Source organism: Ruditapes philippinarum, unplaced genomic scaffold (assembly GCF_026571515.1).
Source record: "Ruditapes philippinarum isolate M1 unplaced genomic scaffold, ASM2657151v2 ctg13925_1_1_1_1, whole genome shotgun sequence".
Lineage (NCBI taxonomy): Eukaryota > Metazoa > Mollusca > Bivalvia > Venerida > Veneridae > Ruditapes > Ruditapes philippinarum.
This window is the reverse complement of record NW_026866570.1, coordinates 884-22,598: the sequence shown is the minus strand read 5'-3', so window position 1 is coordinate 22,598 and position 21,715 is coordinate 884. Positions and strand designations below refer to the sequence as shown.

General features: G+C 30.4%; 1 protein-coding gene across 11 annotated transcripts in view; it reads right to left on the bottom strand.

Moving 5' to 3' along the window:
- LOC132732950 (fibropellin-1-like) overlaps positions 1 to 18,791 on the bottom strand; it is a 35,390-nt gene extending 16,599 nt beyond the window's left edge. For 5 of the 11 annotated variants that reach the window (XM_060719478.1, XM_060719481.1, XM_060719477.1 and 2 more), the window contains exons 1-16: positions 18,270 to 18,787; positions 17,659 to 17,772; positions 16,667 to 16,780; positions 16,347 to 16,460; positions 15,925 to 16,038; positions 15,492 to 15,605; positions 14,866 to 14,979; positions 14,136 to 14,249; positions 13,741 to 13,854; positions 13,061 to 13,174; positions 12,434 to 12,547; positions 11,891 to 12,004; positions 9,975 to 10,088; positions 9,508 to 9,621; positions 9,003 to 9,116; positions 8,568 to 8,681 (exon numbers count right to left, since the gene is read on the bottom strand). In XM_060719478.1, coding sequence (XP_060575461.1) covers positions 8,568 to 8,681; positions 9,003 to 9,116; positions 9,508 to 9,621; positions 9,975 to 10,088; positions 11,891 to 12,004; positions 12,434 to 12,547; positions 13,061 to 13,174; positions 13,741 to 13,854; positions 14,136 to 14,249; positions 14,866 to 14,979; positions 15,492 to 15,605; positions 15,925 to 16,038; positions 16,347 to 16,460; positions 16,667 to 16,780; positions 17,659 to 17,772; positions 18,270 to 18,417 — 1,858 coding nt within the window. In that variant the 5' untranslated portion in view covers positions 18,418 to 18,787. Of the gene's footprint in view, positions 1 to 3,302; positions 3,368 to 3,881; positions 3,996 to 8,567; positions 8,682 to 9,002; positions 9,117 to 9,507; positions 9,622 to 9,974; positions 10,089 to 11,890; positions 12,005 to 12,433; positions 12,548 to 13,060; positions 13,175 to 13,740; positions 13,855 to 14,135; positions 14,250 to 14,865; positions 14,980 to 15,491; positions 15,606 to 15,924; positions 16,039 to 16,346; positions 16,461 to 16,666; positions 16,781 to 17,658; positions 17,773 to 18,269 lie in introns of all 11 variants that reach the window. The other 6 variants (XM_060719483.1, XM_060719485.1, XM_060719487.1 and 3 more) reach the window with 4 other exon arrangements.
- Between the last annotated feature and the right edge of the window lie 2,924 nt (positions 18,792 to 21,715).

Here is a 21,715-nt window from a genome sequence, read left to right as displayed (position 1 = left end):
TTGATATACACACTACAGGTAATCACAGTATGATTACATAATGTCGTTAGAAACTTGCAGTTTTGTTATAGAAAGAGCATCAAAACACGAGACTATCTGATTGGTGCGAGGAAGCGTTATCAGATTGCCGAGTGTTTTGGTGTTCTTTCTATTTTGTATCATTATCAAACATAAAAAAACGTTACCTCTTGTCACAATATGAAACCCCCACAAAAGTAACTTATAAACGAGCATCTGATTTATGATATTTCTATCGCTTTCCCCTTCTCTGCCATCACAATAAGTAAACCCCAGCAAAATTTAGTCAATCAATGGACATGTTCTGGAGTGCGGTTTACTTATACCTGCACTCCAAATAACGCACTGTGCATGTATATGTATACAATTTAACTCTGACATAATTTCAACAGATATGTCCCCAAACTATGATACAATATAAGAATATACCAAATCAATATGACAAGTAATAAGGAATGCAGCTTGTCAAACATAGTTTATACTTTTGCTTATTCAAATTAGACATATTCTGGAATAATTTACAAGATTTTCAATATATTTCTTAAACAAAAGCATTTTTCTAAAAAAATAAGGATAATATATCTTTAAAATTGTTATACCTTATATCTGAATAAAAAATACTTGCCATTATCACAATTTGATCCGTCATATCCAGCAGCACATGAACATTCATACCTGTTTACAAAATCCTTACAGGTACCTTCATTCTTGCAAGGGTCAGAAGAACAATCATTTATATCTACAATGTAATAAATGCTAAAACAATGTCACAAAGATAAAAGCTATGTCTTTGTATACCTTTTTCTATAAACATTAAAGATATACTATGCTCATTTTTTGAGTAAGCTATTTTTATTTCAGAAATTTATTAAAATCTAGTTACTTCTTTCTGAATATATCTAATTATATTAGATATATAATAAACAAATGTTTGAGAAGCTGAATTCCCTATTACTTGTCAAATTAATTTAGTTTATTCTGATAAACACTGCCAGTGCTTTAATCATACTATGTAATCATACATGTACTGTGATTACCTGCAGTAGGTTAAGTTTAAAACGTAACATATTGTCTATGTGTGTATTCAAAAGATGTTCATCTTACCTTCCAAAAGAGACTGTACAGTAATTATCAGTTTGTTTTTCAAATATCAAATTTAAGCATAATATATTTTTTTAGGCAAAAGTGTATTAAATAATTTAATGTAAGTAAAATATAATCTGTAAATAATAAAAATTGTCGTTTTATTGCTTGAAAAAATAAGACATCTGTTGCCCAGCAAATGTTTTATTCCTCACCATTTTCACAATTATTGCCATCGTATCCTGGCACACATGTACATTTATATTCATTGACAAGATCATAACAGGTAGCGCCATTCATGCATGGATTGCTTGAACATTCATTGATATCTGAAGCATAATGTGTTTGTGTTTAGAAACTTGTATTTTAATTTATTTGCAAAAAAGTGAAAAAGTAAAGAATGACATGACTTTTCAAACAAAAATGACATACCTGTTTTGATAAAAGTATAAACAATGCAGTAACATTAGATAATCATGTTATTTTCTTCTAATGAAACTCTCTGAACTTTGCGTTATGCATTATTATTATTTTAATGAACATATCTTACTGTTTTCACAATTTTTTCCGTCGTATCCATCTACACATCTGCATTCGTAACTATTAACAAGATCGTCACAAGTACCGCCATTCTTGCAAGGGTCAGGGGAGCAATCATTTATATCTGTATAAGGACATTAATAGTTTAGATTGATAAAATAACCTTTATATAATGCATGATAATAAGTAATAAATCTGGTTTATCAGTATATATTTTCCAAATGATCAAGGCTTCTACCCCGCTTCACAAACAATACATAACTATAAACTTTGTTTATTTTGTCTTCTTAATGTATAAAGATTATATTTCTCACCATTATCACATACAATTCCGTCGTATCCGGGCGTACATATACATTCATATCCGTTTAATCGATCAAAACACGAGGCTCCATTTTTGCATGGGTTGCTTGAACATTCATTGATATTTATAAATAACATTCAATTTGTTAATTAAATAAAATAAATCTTTATAGATTCAAATCCATTGGAGGGCAAACTTGATTTTTATAACGTTAACATTATGGTTTTAGAGCAAGTTAGATGCCTTTTATCTGAGAAAAGAAGAGCTTAACGTGAAAATATTATTCAGAAAGTAGCAAAATGTAAACTGTATGTGACTTTCATACAAGATACTGTTTCACTATGGAACATTCATTTATATCTAAACGGAACAAAAAATAACGAATTTGAAAAATCGGAAAGAAGGGATGTTGAATACGTGAGCAATGACCAGTTTTTGAAAGAAATAAAAATTGTCCTCTTCAATTAACAGCTTTTGTAAGTTAAAGGTTCCATTGGAATAAGAAAATACAATACTCAATATACTTTATATATGTATAAACTGGTACTATAGTAAATGTTTGTTTAACAGAAATTAGGAATATCAATAATGCTTGATTTCATATCAATAAGTATTAATCCAATATCTAAATTAACCATGAAACATACTATATAACTTATTCATTATCTCTCATGTACAGACTCAATCAAACCGAGTATGCTGTTATCATGTTATTTTGTTGTGATAAATGCTTCCGAGGTACAAATTTGCTTCCAAATTTTCACAGAAAATGTCCCTTATTTGCAAACCTCATACATTTAAGAGATTTACCAAATCAATTGTTGATAATATTGATAGTGATAACAATTACTGCTGTCGCAATTCATTCTTGTTCAACCAAGAAATATGTAAATAAGTACATTTATTTATTAATAAGAGCTTTACCATATTGAATTATACGGAAGCGACACAATAGAAACGTTTATGATTTATTGAATAATAAATCTTTGTTCGTATTAAATATAGGATTTTCTAATTATGTACTATTATAGCAGTTTGCTCCATCATATCCAGACGCACATGTGCATTCGTATCCATTTACAAGATTCTTACAACAAGCACCGTTTTTACAAGGGTCGCTGAAACATTTATTTATATCTAAACGGTACCAAACGAAGACCGAATTTTGTAAAATCGGAAGGAAGGGATGTAAAATAGGTGATAAATGATCAGTTTTGCAAGTAATAAAAGTTGTCCACTTTAATAAAAAACTTTGTATGATAAAGATGCAAGAAATTGCAATACTTGATATACTATGTACATGTTTTTATTCTGAATCAATGATTCCATCGTATCCAGCAGCACATGTACATTCGTATTTGTTTACAAGATCCTTACAGGTACCACCGTTCTTGCAAGGGTCAGGAGCGCAGTCATTAATATCTATTGGGAAACATGATTAATCAAAGAATGCATTACTTTTTTTACTTCATTTTATTTCTATTTTAGAATAAAACGTCATGATTTGAAGTAAGTGTCTATAAAACTCCACGTTTGAGTCCGCTCAACTCATAATCTCCATTTCATTGTAAGAAACTGATCTATACATCTTCCTGATGAGCAGAAAACTTATTCAATTGTATCGAACCACTGATTACATCATGACAAAGCCGAATGAATTAAACAATAATGATATTTAAACAGGTATTTACTTGTTTTCATGAGATCTCCGTGGCCACGGGATGATAACATTTTATCCCGCATATCACATCAGTATTTCAAAAAATAATTAAACTTACCTACTTAAATCATTTTATTTAATAAAATAGAACATAGCTCGTTAAGGCCAATTGAATTATGAATAAATCGTGATCGGGATCTTTTGCCGCTGTTTATAGCTATATACAGTATAAACATGATCTCTCTAAACCTGGGTTTGTTATATTTTATTTCTCACCATTATCACAGTCCGCCCCATCGTATCCAGACATACATGTGCATTTGTAACTATTGACAAGATCAGTACATGTAGCACCATTATTGCATGGGTGGCTCGAACATTCATCTATATCTGTGAAAAATATGATAAAATTTACTTTTTGTATCTGTCAAATTGACAAATTGTGGAACAAGTTCAGAAGGACATCGGTCTTACTTTTCAAATACCAGTTAGTTTAATATATGAATAATTAGTTTTATTATAACTCTCGTTTATTTCTGTTGAGCAATATAAAAGGTAAAGGAAAATAAGATTCTCTTCCTTAATCGCTATAGTTCAGTCTCAAAGATATAAGGTAGGGAAATTATGAAACGTGCTGAGAGATTTGGGGTATTTTGGTATTTTAAAAATCTCATACGCACCCACCACTAGCTTAAACAGTATTCACAATTTCACACAAAATGTATTGTAATGAAACTAGAAAATAGATTATTTCTAGAATGAAGTAAGAAAAACATAGCTTATATGCAACTTTTCAGTTTACTGACGGAGCAAGATATCAGGTTTCCCCCAAGACACAAGCATGCGCTTGAGTAAATCCACGTGTTTCGAGAAAAAAGTGCATTTGTAACCTATTTTGTAAATTACATGGTTACTAAACCGTATATTTTATACCGAAATCTTAGTTTGAACTTATGTACGGTAGCGCAGATCCGAAATGAGCTTTTCTAATTTATCTAAACGGATCGAACCACAAGATGATTATGTTGTTAGAACGAGAAATATACCTAGAGAAGTTATGGAATTATGTAGCCTTTTCACCGAATCTAAAATTGATTAAAATGCTTAAATCAGTTCCGTAAAGAGATAATACCTCCAAAGCAATGTCACCCATATGCAAAATTGTTGCCACATGATTGGACAGACATTAAAATCGAAATTGCTGTTTTTGCTTATTGATTTATGAAATGTTGTAATGCCATTTCTCTTTTCTTATAACTTGCTCAGCATTTGTTCATACTTCATTCTTACCATTATTCGCAGTTTTTGCCATCGTATCCAGCAACACATTCACATTCATATGCATTTACTAGATTCCTTACAGGTACCACCATTTTGACATGGATCGGTTGAGCATTCGTTGATATCTGCCAAATGACATGGGAAGATTCGTCATATGATGCAAAAGATTAAATATTTAGTATTTCAGAATCGTAAAATCTTTACATAATTGCAATTAATGTATGACAATGTTATTTGAAAGTAGAGACAAATATTTAAGAAGTGATAATAAGCTTGATAAGCTTGCTTTTTAATTATGATGATAAAAATGATTAAACAATCTTTTAAGTACGTATTTATTAGTCCTACTATTCCTGTAACAACGAAAAGAGCAGTCATTGATATCTTACAGATAATAGTAATCTCTATCTATTTATATATAATCAAATATATTAAGGTTCAAGAAATCTACAAACGAAGATGAAAAATTGATAATCGTTAAATTCTATGAATGAAACAGGATCAGATATTAAATTGTTTCCGCCAATTTAATCGAATACCGATATTACTCATAAGTCTAATAATAATCAGAAATACATTCTCACCATTATTACACTCATTTCCGTCGTAACCCGGCACACATTCACATTCATATCTATTAACAAGATCCGTACATGTAGCTCCATTTTTTGCATGGATTGTTTAAACATTCATCGATATCTGTGAACACATTTCGTTTTTAAATCATATAGAATCTTATAGTAAAAGTTTTTATTTTGACATACATATTTTAGAAATCATTATAAATTCATTTACAAATTAACGAACAATCACTTCTTTAAGATAACAACGGCGTAAGCAAGTATTAAATAAAAGGCGTACATACGCCGTTAATTCATCTTTTAATAATAATATTAATCATCGATTTCCGCAAAATTGCAAATAATTCAATTGAAATTCAGTGTATTATTTAATTTCTTAAAAACACTGAAAGTATTTCTTACTATTATCACATGTAGTTCCGTCATATCCGGCAACACATGTACATTCATATCCATTGACAAGATCCTCACAGGTGCCACCGTTCTTGCAAGGTCGGAAGAACATTCATCTATATCTACGAAATAAGTAAATTCGGTACATCAATTTCTACTAATAATTCATGGATGGGGTATATTATACGGACTAAATACTTCATAAGCCATCCTATAACATTCATACACAGTAAATACTTACATTATTTTTAATCTTGTGATGCTTATCAATAAACATTTTTCACTTTTGGTCATACTATGTAAGATATAGGTTCATGAAAAAAATGAATGTAAATGATTAATGAGTAGTTAGCCAACAGAGATGATTCCTATATGTTCAGAGTAATGTACGTTGGCATAAACCGAACATGTGACATTCTTATTCGACTCCATGATTTTGAGATGATAGCTCTTTGCAACGTCGCAAACAATGATTATGTTGTGTGAACAAGAATACAATCCAAATAAATAAATAAAATGTATGTTATCTTTTTTATCGCATCTGAAATTGATTAAAATGCACATATCAGTACTGGAAAAAAAAGATATAACCCTTCCAAAGCAATGGCAACAATAGACAAAAATGATCGTTATTCAAAAGTCAAATCTGCTATTTTCTTTCGTTGAATTTTTAACTTTTTAACAAAATAGTTTTCCCTATTAAAATCGTTTATCATTTGCTTTCGCGGTACTCTTACCATAATCACAGTTGCTGCCTTCGTATCCAGCAGCACATTCACATTCATATGCATTAACTAGATCTTTACAGGTACCACCATTTTTGCATAGATCGGTGGAGCATTCGTTGATATCTGGAAATGGTATGATTAATCATCATAAAATATGATGCAATAGATAAAATATTCAACTATCCCCATTATTTTATTAAAAATTATCTCTACGTTACGAAATTGTCTTTAATGTAGGAAAATAAGTACCTTTGACTAAATATATCAAATTTAAAAGCTAGGAAATTATTGAATATCTATTTAGATAAGGCAAAGTGTTGTCTATTGCCATATATTTGATATCTGAGCATACTGGCCATACCAGCATCCTATATCTTAATAAGTCTTAACGCACTATGTGAACAAATAAATAATCAAAAAGTTGAAATGTTAAAATGAGCTCGATGCTAAAATATTTGAAATATATCAATGTTTGTTTTTAAAAGAGAAAAAAATCCAAAACCTCAAAAATGCCATGACCAATATTTCTTTTAAACTAAAAAAACAAGCAGATCGTATATTGTAACAAAAGAATAAACTACTTTGAAGGAACTCAATACTATAACATGTTACAATGTTGCTGATTTATCTAATAGGAGGTTTTTACCTGTTTCGCATTTGGTTCCTTCATATCCCATTCACACAAGTACATTTATAACCATTTACTAAATCTGTACAACTTTCCGCCATTTTGACAAGGGTTGTTCTCACAGTCATTTATATCTTAAAATGCGAAGGAATCTTTACAGTAATTAACTTAATTCAGCTTTGACCAAAGCTTTTGTCATTCACTTACAAATTTTATGTTTCTATTAATATGTTTCTACTTACTCATACAACTTAAAGGACACATTTTTTTGTCTTAAAAGTATAAAAACGCTATAATAAAAGGAGCCGCTAATAATAAAAAAAACGGACTTAGAACACTTTAAAGACAAATCGGTACTGTATCAACATGACATCATTTCTAATCTTATCAGGTATAAAAAACGTTCTGAATTATATATATTTTCAGAATCATCAATTACAGGTAAATGAAATTTACCTATTTCACAGTTACTACCCTCATAGCCATCAACACAATTGACATGTCCGTGCATTTATCATGTTCTTACACGTTCCTTCATTTCACATGGATTCTCTTCACAATTGTCTACAAACTGGGATATCATTTTCGTATGAATAAACAACATTTTATCAATAACATAGGTGCTCAAGAATTCAAGTCTTAATTTTCGGTGAATTGAACAGATAAATTACAATGCATTTACAATATTTGTTTAATTATTAAAATACATATTGTTTCTGAAAACGTTGCATTTCGACTGAAAATACACATAATACGTATGACTAAGTATACGAATCAGAAAAAATATTTCAATTCATTTTTTATCTACACTATATATTAACGATAACATTAAAAGTATTGAACCATTTAAGTATTTATAAGATATAAGATAATTAGAAGGAATACCAGCAGAACAATTGACTCCAAAATATCCAGCCAAGCATGTGCAGGTATATCCATTTACAAGGTCTGTGCAAGTACCTCCGTTGTTACATGGATTTGCCATGCATTCATCTATTTCTGAAATGAAAGATATTCTTTGATTTTAATATGGTTACAAGCGTATTGTTTTTATGTAAGATATTGGGTTGAAAGAAACGCACAAACGACATTAAATTAAATTTTAATTAGCGTTTAAAATAAACCTTTATTATCGATAAATTAACTTTGGCTTGAATACTTATATTATATAATACTTAGTAAAAATTTGAAACCTACACAAAGAAATTAATTGTACCAACCTTTTTCACAGTGAGTACCATCAAAATCTGGTGAACACTCGCATGTATACATACTAATTCCAATAACACGATAAAGGGTATTTTATACTAGTTATGTAATTATAAAGACAGATTAAAAAGCGTTTTCTCACCAATGTTACAGTTAGGTCCGTTATACCCAGCAACGCATGTACATTCGTATTTGTTTACAAGATCTTTACATGTACTACCATGTTTGCACGGGTTACTCAAGCATTCATTTATATCTGTTTCAAATGATTTGCAATATTTTGAAATTGTGGAAAAATGTGATTTCATTTTACTTTTTACTGCCTATTGATACGATATTACTCATTGAGAAGATAGTCAAGATTGATCTATTTTCATGAACAACATAAACTATTAATTTTGCGATGAAAGTTTGTCTAATAATTTATAAGACGATATATAGTATTTCAGTAATATTGACAGCAACAAAAATTAAAAAATAAGAGATAGAACAATTTCTTTGTTTTTACTTTACTTCAGAATAAAATTTGTCAAGAATATAAAGGTAAATATGACAAGTAAATTAAATATATGCATACCATTTTCACAGTTCATTCCGTCATATCCAGCAACACATGTACATTCATATTCGTTTACAAGATCCTTACATATTCCACCATTCTTGCAAGGATTGCTCGAGCATTCATTGATATCTGTTTAAAATAAAGGATATAGTTATGTCTAGAAAAATGTCACAATAATAACAAATCTCCAGTTTTTATCAGAAATAAAAGAATTAATGAGTCGTTTCATATTTGGGGAAGAACAGGTTAATGTTTGTTACATTAACTGTAGTAACAACGAAACATTAGATGTTATACTGATAATGATATAATGTAATATGAGTATATCTATTTCCCCATGAAACAATAGCAAATGTGTTAGAAAAGGAAAACATTCGTACATTAAATCAAAAATCTTATGTAGACATTTAAAAGACACGCCACCGGGTAGATACATTGATGTTATTTATGTAAGAAATGCAGTTATATTTATCTTCGGGAGAGTTATATTCAATGTGCTTAACAAATATTTTTTTCTTACCAGTGTCACAGTTAGGTCCGTTATACCCAGCAACACATGTACATTCGTATTTGTTTACGAGATCTTTACATGCAGCGCCATTTTTACACGGGTTACTCGAGCATTCGTTTACATCTGTTTAAGATAAAAGAGATAGCTGTGTACCAATGTGATATTAATCTAGTTTCATCAAGAACAATGTGAAATAATGCGTCATTTCCTAATGAAATAAGTGCAGTTTTATGTTAATTTTGTTAACTCTTATATAATATTGTCTCCTGTTTCATACCGTAATGTTATGACATTATAAATAAATTTGCCTTGGCCGCTAATGAAACAATAACAAAGAAGGTTAAGGATAACAAAAATGATCGGAAGTCTCCATTCAATTACCTCAATCAATTTGCTGTACTATTCCAATAACACGATAAAGGGTATTTTATATTAGTTATGTAATTATAAAGACAGATTAAAAAGCATTTTCTCACCAATGTTACAGTTAGGTCCGTTATACCCAGCAACGCATGTACATTCGTATTTGTTTACAAGATCTTTACATGTGCTACCATGTTTGCACGGGTTACTCAAGCATTCATTTATATCTGTTTCAAATGATTGGCAATATTTTGAAATTAAGAATGGCTGAGTGTTTGGAAAAAATGTGATTTCATTTATAATTTAACTGCCATATTAGATACTTTACTCAACTTGAGAAGATATCAAGATATGTATCTATTATATGAACAACAATAAAACATATAATTATTGGAATGAAAGATTTGAATCTAATAAATTAGTATAAGGGAACGATTGATTAGTAGCTATTGACAGCAACACCAATTTAAGATAAAGAGACAGCTAGTAACAATCTTGATTTTTACTACTTCAGATAAAAGTTTGTCAAAATATGGAAAGAGTCATAAACTAATGACAAGTAAATTAATAATGCATACCTTTTCACGAGTTCATTCCGTACAGATACCATGCAACAAATGTACACTTCATATTACGTACAAGATTCATTTACATATTACCTAAGACCTCTGCAAGGGATCTGAGCATTCCTTGGAATCTGTTAAAGTAATAAGGATATAGTGTATGTCTCAGAAATAAATGTTCACAATATAAAATTCTCTTATGTATATATTATCAGACAATAAAAGAATTTAAGAGGTCCGTTTCATATTTTGGGGGTCGGAAGAACAGGTTAACTTGCTTTGTTACTCATTAACTGTGTAGTACACAACAACTGATTAGAGTTATACCTGATTAATGATGAGGGTCATAATGGTAATATGAATATGACTGCTCTAATAAATCCGCGATGCAAACATAGATTAGCAAGTTTGTTAGAAAAAGGAAACATTCATCCTACATAAAATCGAAAAGTGTACATGTATGACACTACATATAAAAGAACAACAGCCAAGGGGAGATTAGTGGTAGAACATTAGAATGTTATTTTACGTAGTGAATAGCAGTTATTAATTTACGTTCGAAGAGAAGATATCATCAAATGGTTAACACGATATTATTTGACTACCAGATGTCATCAGATAGGTCGCGATAAAAATACACCAAAGCTCATTAAGCATGTTGATTCGGTATTGTTATACAAAGAATACTTACATGACAGCGGCGCCTATTTATCACTGAGATTACTTACGAGACGTTTACATCATGATATAACAGGATAAAAGAAAAGATATCTGAAATACACAATGTGATAATCTCTAGTGTGCAATACTTATAAAGAATCAATGTGAATTAATGCTCTCAGATTTCCTAGACCAAATAGGCAAAGTTATTATGTTAATTTTATCTTATATAATATATCGTTCCTGTCCTCATACCAGCGTAAATGTATATGACATACAAAGATGAATTCGCCTATGTCCGCTTATGCAACAAGTAAACAGAAGAAGATTAAGGATACCAAATCATGACTCGGAAAGTTCTCCATTCAATACCTTCGAATTCAATGCATGACATATCGATAACAAAGAATAAGGGTAGTATGATTATACAATAGTTATAGTAATTAAAAAACAGATTAAAAAGCCCATTCTCAACCATAATTGTATACAGTAATTACCAGTAATAAAATCCAGACAAAGGCATGTAGATTCGTAATTTGTTTACAATTTTACATGTAACTACCATGTTGCACGGGATGTTATCAAGCATTAAATTTAGTATCTGTCCTCAAAATGATTTGCAAGTGATATTGAAATTTAAGAAGGTCCTGAGTGTGGAAAAATGTGATTTCATCTTACTTTTTACTGCCTATTGATACGATATTACTCATTGGGAAGATAGTCAATATTGTTTTTACTTTACTTGAGAATAAAATTTATTAAGAATATAAAGGTAAATATGACAAGTAAATTAAATATATGCATACCATTTTCACAGTTCATTCCGTCATATCCAGCAACACATGTACATTCATATTCGTTTACAAGATCCTTACATATTCCACCATTCTTGCAAGGATTGCTCGAGCATTCATTGATATCTGTTTAAAATAAAGGATATAGTTATGTCTAGAAAAATGTCACAATAATAACAAATCTCCAGTTTTTATCAGAAATAAAAGAATTAAAGAGTCGTTTCATATTTGGGGAAGAACAGGTTAATGTTTGTTACGTTAACTGTAGAAACAACGAAACATTAGATGTTATACTGATAATGATATAATGTAATATGAGTATATCTATTTCCCCATGAAACAATAGCAAATTTGTTAGAAAAGGAAAACATTCGTACATAAAATAAGAAATCTTATGTAGACATTTAAAAGACACGCCACCGGGTAGATACCAATGTGATATTAATGATTTCAGATCAATAAATATTTATTCAATATTAAAATCAACCATCAATCATACTATGAAAATGACATATTTTCCTTTTTTCTAAATGAAAGAGATCTTAAATATCTTACTATTGTCACAATTTGTTCCATCGTATCCAGCAGCACATGTACATTCGTATTTGTTTACAAGATCCTTACAGGTACCACCGTTCTTGCAAGGGTAAGGAGCGCATTCGTTTATTTCTATGAAGCAATGTAGAATGTAAAGGAATATAATACACATTTCCTAAACCAATATAGTTCGGTCTCAAGAAATAAGGTACGGAAATTACGAAACGTGCTGAGAGATATGGGGTATTTCGCTACCTTAAAAATCTCTTACTCACCCAGCACCAGCTTAAACAGTATTCATACCTTCACACAAAATGTATTGTAATAAAACTAATATATAACTTATTTCTGGAATGAAGTATGAAGAAAATTCTGACTCATGTCAAGTTGATATGCAACTTTTCAGTTTACTGGCGGATCAAGGTCTCAGGTCACTCACACTTTCACACAAAATGTATTGTAATGAACTAAAAATAAGATGATTCTTCCATAGCAATATCAACCATAGGCAAACTTGTTGGCACATGATTAAACAGACATGAACAAATCGAAATTGCTGTTGTTGCTTGTTGATTTGTGAATTGGTGTAATGCGATTTCTCTTTTCTAAAAACTTGCTCAGCATATGCTCATTCTATATTCTTACCATTATCGCAATTTTTACCATCGTATCCAGCAACACATTCACATTCATATGCATTTACTAGATCCTTACAGGTACCACCATTTTGACATGGATCGGTTGAGCATTCGTTGATATCTGCCAATGACATGGGAAGATTCGTCATATGATGCAAAAGATTAAATATTTAGTATTTCAGAATCGTAAAATCTTTACATAATTGCAATTAATGTATGACAATATTACTTGAAAGTAGAGACAAATATTTTCGTCATATGATGCAAAAGATTAAATATTTAGTATTTCAGAATCGTAAAATCTTTACATAATTGCAATTAATGTATGACAATATTACTTGAAAGTAGAGACAAATATTTAAGAGTGATAATAAGCTTGATAAGCTTGCTTTTTAATTTATGATAAAAATGATTAAACAATCTTTTTAAGTACGTATTTATTAGTCCTACTATTCCTGTAACAACGAAAAGAGCAGTCATTGATATCTTACAGATAATAGTTATCTCTATCTATTTATATATAATCAAATATATTAAGGTTCAAGAAATCTACAAACGAAGATGAAAAATTTGATAATCGCTAAATTCTATGAATGAAACAGGATCAGATATTAAATTGTTTACGCCAATATAATCGAATACCGATATTACTTATAAGTCTAATATTAATCAGAAATACATTCTCACCATTATTACACTCATTTCCGTCGTAACCCGGCACACATTCACATTCATATCTATTAACAAGATCCGTACATGTAGCTCCATTTTTGCATGGATTGTTTAAACATTCATCGATATCTGTGAACACATTTCGTTTTTAAATCATATAGAATCTTATAGTAAAAGTTTTATTTTGACATACATATTTTAGAAATCATTATAAATTCATTTACAAATTAACGAACAATCACTTCTTTAAGATACCAACGGCGTAAGCAAGTATTAATTAAAAGGCGTACATACGCCGTTAATCATCTTTTAATAATAATATTAATCATCGATTTCCGCAAAATTGCAAATAATCAATTGAAATTCAGTGTATTATTTAATTTCTTAAAATCACTGAAAGTATTTCTTACTATTATCACATGTAGTTCCGTCATATCCGGCAACACATGTACATTCATATCCATTGACAAGATCCTCACAGGTGCCACCGTTCTTGCAAGGGTCGGAAGAACATTCATCTATATCTACGAAATAAGTAAATTCGGTACATCAATTTCTACTAATAATCATGGATGGGGTATATTATACGGACTAAATACTTCATAAGCCATCCTATAACATACATACACAGTAAATACTTACATTATTTTAATCTTGTGATGCTTATCAATAAACATTTTCACTTTTGGTCATACTATGTAAGATATAGGTTCATGAAAAAAATGAATGTAAATGATTAATGAGTAGTTAGCTAACAGAGATGATTCCTATATGTTCAGAGTAATGTACGTTGGCATAAACCGACATGTGACATTCTTATTCGTCTCCATGATTTTGAGATGATAGCTCTTTGCAACGTCGCAAACAATGATTATGTTGTGTGAACAAGAATACAATCCAAATAAATAAATAAATAAATAAATGTATGTTATCTTTTTTATCGCATCTGAAATTGATTAAAATGCACATATCAGTACTGGAAAAAAAGATATAACCCTTCCAAAGCAATGGCAACAATAGACAAAAATGATCGTTATTCAAAAGTCAAATCTGCTATTTTCTTTCGTTGAATTTTAACTTTTTAACAAAATGGTTTTCCCTATTAAAATCGTTTATCATTTGCTTTCGCGGTACTCTTACCATAATCACAGTTGCTGCCTTCGTATCCAGCAGCACATTCACATTCATATGCATTAACTAGATCTTTACAGGTACCACCATTTTTGCATGGATCGGTGGAGCATTCGTTGATATCTGGAAATGGCATGATTAATCATCATAAAATATGATGCAATAGATAAAATATTCAACTATCCCCATTATTTTATTAAAAATTATCTCTACGTTACGAAATTGTCTTTAATGTAGGAAAATAAGTACCTTTGACTAAATATATCAAATTTAAAAGCTAGGAAATCATTGAATATCTATTTAGATAAGGCAAAGTTTTGTCTATTGCCATATATTTGATATCTGAGCATACTGGCATACCAGCATCCTATATCTTAATAAGTCTTGACGCGTGAACAAATAAATAATCAAAAAGTTGAAATGTTAAAATGAGCTCGATGTAAAATATTTGAAAATATATCAATGTTTGTTTTGAAACGAGAAAAAATCCACAAACCTCAAAAATGGCATGACCAATATTTCTTTTAAACTAAAAAACAAGCAGATCGTATTATTGTAACAAAAGAATTACTTTGAAGGAACTCAATACTATAACATGTAACAATGTTGCTGATTTATCTAATAGGAGGTTTTACCTGTTTCGCATTTGGTTCCTTCATATCCATTCACGCAAGTACATTTATAACCATTTACTAAATCTGTACAACTTCCGCCATTTTGACAAGGGTTGTTCTCACAGTCATTTATATCTTAAAATGCGAAGGAATCTTTACAGTAATTAACTTAATTCAGCTTTGACCAAAGCTTTTGTCATTCACTTACAAATTTTATGTTTCTATTAATATGTTTCTACTTACTCATACAACTTAAAGGAAACATTTTTTTGTCTTAACGTATAAAAACGCTATAATAAATGAGCCGCTAATAATAAAAAAAACGACTTAGAACACTTTTAAAGACAAATCGTACTGTATCAACATGACATCATTTCTAATCTTAGCAGGTATAAAAAACGTTCTGAATTATATATATCTTCAGAATCATCAATTACAGGTAAATGAAATTTACCTATTTCACAGTTACTACCCTCATAGCCATCAACACAATGACATGTCCGTGCATTTATCATGTTCTCACACGTTCCTTCATTTTCACATGGATTCTCTTCACAATTGTCTACAACTGGGATATCATTTTCGTATGAATAAACAACATTTTATCAATAACATAGGTGCTCAAGAATTCAAGTCTTAATTTTCGGAATTGAACAGATAAATTACAATGCATTTACAATATTTGTTTAATTATAAAATACATATTGTTTCTGAAAACGTTGCATTTCGGCTGAAAATACACATAATACGTATGACTAAGTATACGAATCAGAAAAAATATCAATTCATTTTTATCTACACCGTATATTAACGATAACATTAAAAGTATTGAACCATTTAAGTATTTATAAGATATAAGATAATTAGATGGAATACCAGCAGAACAATTGACTCCAAAATATCCAGCCAAGCATGTGCAGGTATATCCATTTACAAGGTCTGTGCAAGTACCTCCGTTGTTACATGGATTTGCCATGCATTCATCTATATCTAAAGAAAGATATTCTTTGATTTTAATATGGTTACAAGCGTATTTTTTTTATGTAAGATATTGGGTTGAAAGAAACGCACAAACGACATTAAATTAAATTTTAATTAGCGTTTATTATCGATAAATTAACTTTGGCTTGAATACTTATATTGTATAATACTTAGTAAAAATTTGAAACCTACACAAAGAAATTAATTGTACCAACCTTTTTCACAGTGAGTACCATCAAAACCTGGTGAACACTCGCATGTATACATACTAATTCCGTCCTTACATATTCCATTATTTTGACATGGGTTTGACGAGCATTCGTTTATATCTGAAAAAGTTCATTTATATGTAAAATAGAGAAAAAAGGAATCCCTAAAGAAAATCCAAAACGGCAAAATTGAAAATTGTGTAGGCTCGGTTTGATGGAGCCTGGTCATGGATATTACTGTCAAGTGCAAACTACCGTCTACGCCCCTATTTTAAGATATCTAATTGAATGAAATAGAAGGGGAAAAAAACTTGTTTCATGTCAAGTTGCAATGATTAGGAAAGGTTACAAACACAAATACATATAATTTCAACTTCTTTAGAAAGAAGTAAGAATTAAAATGATTCGTTTCGTTAGAAGTGCATACAGACAAATTGTTGTTAGTTTAATTTATTTAAAAAATACTATATCCCAAACTGATTTTATTGCTCGATACAATCACTGTTTTGAGTATTTATATCACGAGGCCGTAGCCCGGGTGATATAAACGACAAACAGTGATTTTATCAAGCGATAAAAATCACCGATTTGGATATATTATTTCGATTCAATCACAACAACAACAGATAAGTACTGCTGTACCTGATATCTAGCTAAATTGCGCCTGATTTGTTTTATCAAGAATTATTTATCTCATTTTTACTTCTGTATTAACGAAAAAGTATAATCAATATATACAGTGACAATAGTTTAGACAAATACTTCAGTATATATCAATTTATTTTATACAAATTGATTAATATAAAGTTCTAACTGAAATCAAAATACATTTGAAAATTAAAAAGATATGGGTTACTTTTAACAAACTTAACGTTTTGAACATATTGAATAGTACCCAAATTGCTATTCATATTTTCAGAAGATGTACATTTCATTGAAGTGGTAAGGAAATGAAAAAGAATGAAGATTGCTTAGCAATTTTATATCATCTAACTTACTAATTTCACAGTTTGTACCAATAAAGCCGTCCGCGCAAGAACAGCTGTAAGCATTCAAATAATCTATGCAAGTCCCGTCATTTTCACATGGATTGGACTTACATTCATTTATATCTGTAATTAGTTTGAAAAAAGAAACATCAAAGTATTACTCTATATAATCATTGCTTAAAAATTCTATTATATACAACTTGTGTTTTTTAAGATTTTTTTTAATGCAGAAATAAATTCGCCCATCAAAGATAGATATTCAAATGTAGGACTTGACTTTATATTCGTAAGTTATACATCTATAAAATTTGGAAACAGGGTTAATACTCGGAAACAATGAAAACTACAATGAAAAATAGAAAATTGCATAAGTTTCACGAATGTGCTCATGGGAGATAATAAAACCCCACCCGCCCCCAAACAACTTGCTTCTTTTAAAATTTGTTATATATTCAGCTTAATAATTTTTTATTCAAGGGCAATTGTTGGAGATACATTACGCCAACATCAAAATCAGAAAAACACTAGCTTATCAAAAGAAAAGAAAAAGTCATTATTTTTCACTTATTTAATTGATTGATTTCTTTATATTAAGTCTCTTGAATAAGTGTAAATGTTACCGATTTCACAATTCTTCCCGCCATATCCATCAACACAAACGCAAGAATAGCCGTTAGTTTCGTCTGTACAATAACCACCATTCTGGCATGGGTTATAAACTGAAACATCATTGATGATTAATAATAATAATAATAATAAATACCACATTTATATAGCGCCCTTTTCATTAAAATGTTCAAAGGCGCTTTACATCAATCATATATGTCTAAAACAATATAAATGAACAGGATTATGAACATTAAAAATATTTTGCATTAACTAATTAAAAGTATAAATTATGGAATTATTTTTACATATTAATACAATATAACTTAAAGATCCTTAAAACTCACTTTACAATATTATTGTCATACATTAAAATTGTCTTCAATATATAAATGTGTAAGAAATAATGTGCCTTTTAACATAAACTCATAAATAAATATTAAAAGCTACTTTAAATGCATATTGATGATTTTCATTGTTTTGTTGTCATACTTTACAACAGAAAATATATGAACGATTAATAAAAGAATGAATACAGCGACATCAGACTAAAAGGATATTGAACCTAACGAACCTGGATAGCATGAGTACTGCTACACCAAGGTCCAGTACCGAGGGAGTCAGATACCTCCCCACAGCGCATGCAGACCCCCAGGATGACATCACTACTATCACCACAGGAGGAAAGGGCCACGCCCCACACCTTAACACTAAATATTCTTGAAATCTGACCCCTCTGCATTCACGAGCCATATATTATATAACACATGTAAATTATTATGATAAATCAATGTTAGTTTTTTTGTTGTTTTTTTTTTTTGATTTAAAAAAAAGAAATATTCTGTGCTTAAAAATGCTAGCAATGGATTTATAATAATAGATAAGATCTTGCTAAATCATCGTTATAAAACAATAGAAATACTAAATTGATTTAAAAATTGTTTGTTTAAAAAAAAAACTTTTTAATAAAACTAATATTCAAATAACAGATACTTCGTATTCACTGTTTATAAAATTCATTCATAACAGTCACTGATTATTTTCCATAAGCTAAATTGAAGTAGTGTGTTTTAAGATGTTTTTTGAAACTTTCTACTGTGTTACAGTTTTTTAGATGACTTGGTAGTGAATTCCATAGCTTAGGAGCTGATGCCGAAAAACTCCTTTCACCAAATTTCAGTTTAGTTTTTGGTTGCACTAATCGTACAGGTGCATTTGAAGAGCGCAGATTTCGGGAAGTGGAATAAACTTGAATCATTTCCTGCATATATGATGGAGATTGTTGTTTCAGTGACTTGAAAGTATGTAATAAGATCTTGTAATTCACTCTATATTCGATTGGCAGCCAATGAAGATCTTTCATCACTGGTGTGATATGATCTTTCCTAGATGTACGTTTAATCACACGGGCTGAAGTATTTTGAACAAGTTTGAAGTTTTTTCATGGTTTGTTGAGGTATACCATATAGAAGAGCATTGCAATAATCCAGTCTTGATGTCACGAGAGAGTTAACGAGTGTTTTTGTAGCTTCTTCGTTGATATATTTTCGAATACGTCCTATCTTACTTATTTGGGCATACGAAGATCTGCACACGGAGCTAACATGATGTTCCATATTAACCCTTGAATCAAGGAATGCACCCAAATTCCTTACACTTGATGACTGTTTGATTTCAGCTTGGTCCACATTGACAGTTATATTTTTCACTGAGTCTGTATTGCTACCCGACGAAAAGACTATAAGTTCTGTTTTGTCTGAATTCAGTTTGAGAATGTTGCTGTTCATCCAGAATGTTATTTCTTTTAAGCAGTTTTTGAGACAGAATAAAGTACAAGTTCAGTTTTGGTGTTGTCCAACGGTTTGAAAGAAATGTATATTTGAGAATCGTCAGCATAGAAGTGACATTGCAGACCATGTTTTCGACAAATTTCGCCGACAGGTTTTGTGAAAAGTATGTAAAATTTTGGTCCTAATACAGAGCCCTGAGGGACACTGTATGTCATATGCACAGGGTCAGATAGTTCTCCATCAATACAAACAGTCTGATAGCGACCACTGAGATAAGATCTACACCAAGCGAGCACTTTTCCAGTAAAACCAAAGTCACATTCGAGTCGATTAAGAAGAGTGTTGTGGTCAATCGTGTCAAAGGCAGCAGATAAATCGAGCATTACTAATATTGTAACTTCGCCTTTGTCAAGAGATTGGAGAATGTCATTTTGCACTTTGATAAGTGCAGTTTCTGTGGAATGAAATTTCCTGTATGCAGATTGATTTGGTTCATGTAGATTGTTAGTGTTGAGAAACATATCAAACTGACAGTCAGCCGCAGATTCTAGAAGTTTTGAGTCATATGTTTCATTAGCAACTGGTCTAAAGTTTTTCACAATTTCTTGATCCAAATTGACTTTCTTTAATAGTGGTCTGATTATCGAAGTCTTATTGCGTGGAGGTACGTCGGCGGTGTAAAATGATAAGTTGAACATGTGCGTTAGATATGGTGATACTTCAAGTTTGCATTCTTTTAGGAGCCAAGTCGGTATCGGATCTAGTTCACATGATTTAGTAGATGACTTTGATATGAGCTTAAGAACTTGCTCTTCTGTAATAACTTCAAATTCACTGAATGTTTCTTTAGGCTTTTGTATTTGAGTTGAATTAGATTCATTTGTTATATTACATTCATTTTTAGATGCTATGTCAAATCTGATTTTTTCAATTTTGTTTTCAAAGAAATCACTAAAATCTTGAGCTAGTTCTTTAGCAGAAGTGTGTGATGGGAGCTTAACTTCAGGTTTGTTTCCGAGGAGATGATTTGTTACTTTGAAAATTTGTTTTTGATCATTACCACACGATTTTATTTTGTCTTTGTAATATGTTTCACGAGATCTTTCAATTACATCATTTACAACTAAGCACTGACTTCTGTATATTTCATGATCTACAGTTAATTTTGATTCCTGCCATTTTCTTTCAAGTTTACGTTTAATGTGTTTCTCATCATGTATTTCTTGATTGAACCACGGGCATTGGGGTCTGAGAACAATTGTTTTTGTTTTCTCAGGTGCATGTTTGTCTAACAAAGATGAAAGGACAGTGTGATATTTCTCTGATGCTTCTGCCATGCTGTCTGGTTTAGGACCAAAAAGTTCAGATGATCTAATATCTGCTTTGAAATCTTCAATGTTTATATCACGAGATTTTCTGTATGTGACTGTTTTACGAATAGGTGGTGGTTTCGAAACATTAACTTTCATTAGGATAGCAAAATGGTCACGTGTTACTTTTCCGTTTGAAGTTTTAAATCCAGGATCAGTTATTTTAATATCAGATACTACATTTTCATTTTCTCTTGTTATGACTACATCTAAAATGTGTCCAGCTACATGTGTCGGTTCATTGACTAACTGTTTTAATCCAAATGTGTTCAGGATGGATAAGAAATTCTGCGCATCACG